This window comes from Bidens hawaiensis, unplaced genomic scaffold (assembly GCF_021521415.1).
Source record: "Bidens hawaiensis isolate Kalapana, Puna unplaced genomic scaffold, B.hawaiensis_p1.1 tig00046676_1, whole genome shotgun sequence".
NCBI classification, from domain to species: Eukaryota; Viridiplantae; Streptophyta; class Magnoliopsida; order Asterales; family Asteraceae; genus Bidens; species Bidens hawaiensis.
The window spans coordinates 117,900-124,298 of record NW_027498321.1 but is presented as its reverse complement, the minus strand read 5'-3'; the positions used below and the strand labels follow the sequence as shown (position 1 = coordinate 124,298).

Sequence of the window (6,399 nt, the reverse complement as noted above, 5' to 3'; positions counted from 1 at the left end):
GATAAAATATGCGTTATTACTTTTATCTACTTCTCATTGACATATAAATTAATTATGGTTTCTCACACTTTTGATTTTCATTTGTTGTTTTAGAATAACTCAACCCATATAGTTTAATTGAAAACGTACACATTAGTTATTAATATGGTTTATTTCCTTAATTTAATTTGTTGATATCAAGCGTATCTTTTTAATATAATAATTGTAATTATTTAATAAACCCACTATATTAAAATTATAAAGTACTGTAAAAATAAAGCATAAATATTTAAAGTAAAAAGATATAACATAAAAATTTTGAAGTTAGTACTATAAAAGTAAAAACTAAAAGTTAAAAATATTAATCCACAGCACTATTAGGATAAATATCTTCATTCAACCATTCACTTAAAAAACATAAAAAATTCTCGTAACACAAAACTTATTCAGAATATTATACAATTGTGTCCAGAGTTTGAGGATGTTCATAAAACCTCCGGGGAACCTCCCACAAAAGCACGTTGATATCATCGAACTATAGATTCGAATAACCTACCACAAAATGCAGTTGAATTCTATGATAATAGGGACGTTTCGTTCTATTAAAGCAATTTCCTTGGAAAGAAACAACTAACTCAAGATTTTTGAAGACCTACGATATCATAGCAACAACCAACTATATCACATTGAAAGATTTTATGTTATTTTTACTAATTTTGTATAGTTTACGTTCCTATGAGTATTGAACAAAGAGATTGGCTCCTTTCACGTGTTAATAACGAAAACTTAACTAAGATTTGTATTTTAGTGGTTCATGTGGATCCTCATGCTGCAATTAATCCGGTATCATTCACATTTTGGCTTATCCAATGCTTGTTTCAAACGAAGTGATTGGTTCATTGTACGTGAAGTCACGAGGTTTTTTGTTTTTGTTGGTGTAAATCTCATGAAACTTGTTTGAACTATTCATTTGATTATGGAACTTGTTTAAAATGAAGATTTTTGAATTATAAATTTAGGATGTTTCACAAGTACAAACAATTTACTCTTATGTTATGTGTTGATTTATGGATCTTTGTGTTTGTTTTGTTTACCACTTTACTTTTAGATAAATACAAACAAAGCTTATGTTCTTTTGAAAGAACATGATAGTGTTTTGCCTAAGCACACTATCTAGATATCAATTGATGGTGAAAGACCTCACAGTTAAGATCCTTTTAGACCCTCCTACTTCTTTTCTTTATCTACTCCTAAATCCATCTAACTCATCTATTGCACGCCCAAAGGTCAAACGCCCTTTGGCAACGTGTTAAATCTTTATTCATCAAAGAAAGTATCTAGGTTCGATAGATCATAAACCAACACCGTATTTTAAATGCAATGCTTTTTCTTCAACACATAGAATTCCATCTTATTTTTATTTTACACTGCTCAACTTAAATATCATATCATGCAAAAATCTGTGAAGGGATCAACTATACAGACGCAGTGCACGAAACCATCTTATTTCACTCTCTTAACCTACGAATTCCTACTCGAAAACTTCTAACCTACATTGCAGATTGGAAGATCATCTCCGCAAGTTCCTGCACATTACGAAAAATCAATAATCCCCACCCTTAAAATAATAATTAAAAAATCTTACATTAAGTTAGTTAATTACCTGTTTGCCAGATGCAACTAGAGGTTCTCCCCATTCCATAGCTTTCTTTTCTAGCAACTCAAAATCAGCTTTTCCAGCCTGAAAAAAAAAACAAAATTAACAAGAGAAACAAATATTTAAACACGGGCCAAATTACATTAAGATGGGAATCGGATGATTACCTCAATTTGGGCACCAAGCTCTGAATCAAAGCTCTGATATCTCTTACGAACAAGCTCATCCAAAGAACCATCCTTTAATAAAAGAATAATTCTACCACATGTAAGACAAATATAAAAATTAAAATCTAAATGCAACAATGTAGTACCTTAATTAACTTTGCAGCATTACGAAGGCCGCGTGCAAGTGTATCCATTCCAGCTACATGAGCAATAAATAAGTCCTCAACGTCTGTGCTCTCTCTTCGTCTGTGAATCACATCATAACATCAATTTTTTTAAATCTCTATCGCTTTTTATAAGAAAAATAATATGAACCAATGTGACTTGTTAATAAGTGAAAACTCACAATTTGGCATCAAAATTGAACCCGCCAGGCGAAAGTCCACCCTGAAACAAAATTAGTTAAAAAAAAATAAAAGATACGCGTATTAGTATATTTTGACTTTACTTACTGTTTTCTAGATATCTGACAGATGGTCAAAGAATTATATATGAAAGTCAAAGATGCAATTTTGCTTACATTTCTGATAACGCTAAGCATAACTAAAGTGGCTTCATTAACATCCATCAAAAACTGGTCTGTATCCCAACCTATTATAAATCAAAAAACATTTGTCACATTCAAATAACTACACAAACATTAATAATAATAATAATAATAATAATAATAAGAATAAGAATAACAATTATAAACAAAATTAGCTTAATGTCAATATCATACCAACTTGAGGGTCACCGGTGTTTGCATCTATATTTCCTAGTAACCCATTGATTCTTGCAGTTTCAAGTTCATGATGACAACTGCAAAATACAAAAATAAAAATCAAACCTCATGAAAGTTAAATAGTAAAGTTGTAATTTGACTGTGAAACATTAAAGGTTGTGAAACATTTCATTCCTATTCTTCTATCCACTTTTTTTAAATGAACAGAAATATAAAAAAATAAATAAATCCAATTTGTCACACACCTGTGCCCGGATAAAGTAGCATGGTTGCATTCGATGTTCAATTTGAATTCACCTGCAGTGATTAATATACATTGTAGAAAAATCAGAATTGTTTTATTGAAAACTATTGCAATTATTAATTTTATAATACAATATTTCAGTCACAATCTTTGATACTTTTGCAATGAATATTATATAAAATGAATAAAATATGACCTGTAAGTCCATATTTTCGTAAGAAATTAGCTGCTGTGGCAGAATCCCAATCATACCTGATGGCATAAGCATGTGAACTCATGAGAATAACAAAAATTAAAGGGTTGATTATTTTTCTAAACAAAAATGTATAATATCTTACTGGTGTTTTGTTGGTTCTTGAGGCTTAGGCTCAATAAGAAGTGTTCCTGAAATCAAGAAAAAAATAAAGTTAACATGCATATAATTAACTTGTGACTAACAAGATACAGTTATTACTAAAATTAATCTGAAAATAAATGCTTAAATTACCATTGAATCCAATCTTCTTCTTATAAGCTACAGCAGCTTCAAAAAACCGTGCCTGCAAACAAGCAAAATTATTAAGTTTGGTAACACTATCAAAACAATTTAATTAAAAAAATGATAATATTATTTTTTACTCGTAATCTTACCATGTGATCAAGTTCTCTTTCCATATCAGTATTGAGAAGAGTCTGATAACCCTCACGACCACCCCAAAATACATAATTTTCACCCCCAAGATAATGTGTAACCTGTTTTTAAATAATAATTAACACAATAATATATCAACAGAAGATGTTTACTTCATTTACTTTAATTACCGACCTCTATTGCTTTCTTAACTTGCGCTGCAGCATATGCATAGACACCAATTTCAGGGCTGTGATGACATACAAAGTAAAGTTTAGATTTCTGATTAACTAAATATATTTTAAAAATAGATCTTGAAAATTATAATATTTTGAAAATTACCTGGTGGCACCACCGTGCATATAGCGGGGATGCATGAATAACTGAGCTGTGCCCCATAAAGGACGAATCTTGGTCCCCTGAGAAAATGTAAATTAGCGTATAAAAAAAACTGGTAAAATGCATTTTGATAAAATACACACTGAAATTTATATTAAACCAAGAGAAATTACCTAGGCCTGTAAACAAACAGGACGAATGCAATCGTATCCATTTGTTTAACTTTAACCGAACAAATGATCGAACGAGAAGAATTAGCAAACGAAGTTTCTTGCTCGTGTTCGTTCGTTTAGGGAATGAACATGTTCGTTTATGGTCGTTCGTTAATAGTACAAACGAACGGTTCACGAACGTAAAGAAACACAAAGAAACAAACATTACTTAACACATATGAATGAAAATCAATATTTTGGACCTAAAAAATTATCAGAACTAGATTAAATTGTAATTGGTGATATTTTAATTTCATAAAACTATAATAAATTGTAGTGGGCCTAGAAAATATTACGAATATCTAAACAAACGAGCGTAGAAAAACAAAAGTAAATGAACGAATGTGAACAAACATAAGTGTATGTTCACAAACACAATGAGTACACGACAGACGAGTTCATGTTCGTGCGTTTAACTAAACAAAAAAATTGTTCATGTTTGTTTGTGTATTAAATAAACGTTTATAAACAAACTTTCCACTAAACGGTTCATGAACAGTTCAATGAACGTTCGGATCGTTTACAGGCCTAAAATTACCTGAAGTTCTTTTGCAAGAGCTACAATTTCATCCAGATTTGCATTAGTTTCCTAAAAAGATAATGATATTGTCAACCAGTATGACAACATTTTCCACAAAAAAATAAATATCAAGTATAATGATAATAAATAGGGTAAAGTTACCTCTAATGTTCTAGCATCTGGAGCAATGTCTCTGTCATGAAAGCACCATCGGTCCACTCCAAGTTTTTCAAGGAACTCAAAGTTAGCTCTCACTGCAACAAAAATAAATTTTAATAAGTACAAACTCCTGCTAAATGAATACAAAAACTAAACATATAAAGTAGTGTTTTAAGGGTTCAAAAACAGTTAATCTTACTTCTCCGTTTAGCCATGCCTAACGAATTGGTACCATCTTCCCATGGCCACATCTTAGTCGCTGCACCAAATGGGTCACCCCCGGTCCCACGAAACGTGTGCCAAAATGCAACACTAAATCGCAACCAATCCTATATATTGTGAGCAAACAATAAGGTCGTTTAAATGTACAATGATCCTTTATATTTGATTAAAAAAATGTTCTAAGACAAATAGGGCTGTAAAGAGCCATGCCAAGCCAATTTGAAAGATATTCTTTTTAATGCACATATAATGCTTAACTAAGGGGATGTTTGGGATTACTTATGAAAGTTCTTTTATGACTTTTCAATAAGTTAACAAGTCACACTTTTGTGACTTATTAACTTTCCCCCCTCACACCAAAAGCAATCCCAAACATCTTATTACTTTTCAAAAAGTTAATTGGTTATAATTGGCTACTTGGCTATCCCAAACACCCCCTAATAGAATAAAATAAAAAGGTTACATATTTTATATTATAGGTTAAATTTGCGCTTAAATTTAATCTATCCAACAAGCCAGCTAAACGAGCCTAACAAGTGAGCCAACGAGCCAAGATTACTTGGCTCAGGCCAGCTCGGCTCAACTCGTTTACAAAGCAAGGTTTTGTGAGCGAGCTGTGAGCTTTTTGAACATCCCTAAAGATCAAGCTAATGTAATCTCTAAAATTCCCTAAATCAAAAGGTACAATCTTTAAAAGAATCTTTAAATTCCCTAAACAAAAAAAAAAGTAAAAAAAAAAGTGGACTTTTTAAAAAACTAACCTTCATATTCTTGCCAAGAATCTCCTCATTGGCATTGTACCATTTATACGCAAGCGGGTTCTTGCTACTCGGCCCCTACACGAAACAATTATATCAACAACAAATAATTCATCATCAAAAAAATCCAAAACTAATAATACTCAGTTCCATTACCTCGTACTTAATTTTGGGAATCCCGGGAAAGAATTCTCCTTCCCATTCACCGGAATCTTCGAAACCACAATCACCGCCACCAAGATTAGTAGCAGGACAAGTAGGTGGTTCACAAATCTACCAAAAAAAACATCAAAATAATTAATTAAAAAAAAACTTATTGATTGGGAAGCCATGCAGAAGTATTTACCACTGATTTAGAGATGACAGTGAAGCAGATTAAAGACAGCAAGAACTTCTTCATCGAATTCAAATATATATTCAATAACCTATAGATCAAATTCAAATGCAATTTTAGATCAGACAGAAAGAACTGAAAGAATTAGAATTAAAAGAAGAGAGACCTGATGGATGGTTTTGATAGGCTTCTAGAATGAAATTATATATTGATTTGTTGCAACAGACACCCGCATGTTGTTTTAGGTATTCTTATAAATATTAATGATGGAGATAAGGATGCAGACTCACAAGTTACAGCATTCTTGTCCAACCCTTCACGTTAGAGAGTGATTATGGGTGTTGTGAGTAAAGAGGTTTTATATTTTAGAAAAAACAGTGATTTTTCTGTATATTTGAAAAGTTACTGTTCACCCCCTATAATTTTTTAATATTTTTTGAAAGTGGTTGTGAGTGAGAGAAAGAGAAAAGTTAA

The 6,399-nt window shown here is 31.4% G+C and overlaps 1 protein-coding gene across 1 annotated transcript; it reads right to left on the bottom strand.

The window, feature by feature from the left end:
- Positions 1–1,437: 1,437 nt before the first annotated feature.
- LOC143596529 (xylose isomerase-like) lies at positions 1,438–6,029 on the bottom strand. Its single transcript, XM_077075286.1, has 20 exons — positions 5,938–6,029; positions 5,748–5,864; positions 5,595–5,669; positions 4,811–4,940; positions 4,615–4,706; positions 4,471–4,521; positions 3,724–3,800; positions 3,577–3,631; positions 3,402–3,503; positions 3,259–3,310; positions 3,110–3,155; positions 2,968–3,023; positions 2,773–2,824; positions 2,525–2,604; positions 2,324–2,394; positions 2,150–2,190; positions 1,950–2,049; positions 1,804–1,875; positions 1,643–1,720; positions 1,438–1,565 (listed from the first exon to the last, which is right to left on the bottom strand). Exons 1-20 carry the CDS (start codon positions 5,989–5,991, stop codon positions 1,530–1,532), a joined length of 1,437 nt encoding a protein of 478 aa, XP_076931401.1. The 5' UTR covers positions 5,992–6,029; the 3' UTR covers positions 1,438–1,529.
- Positions 6,030–6,399: the final 370 nt, after the last annotated feature.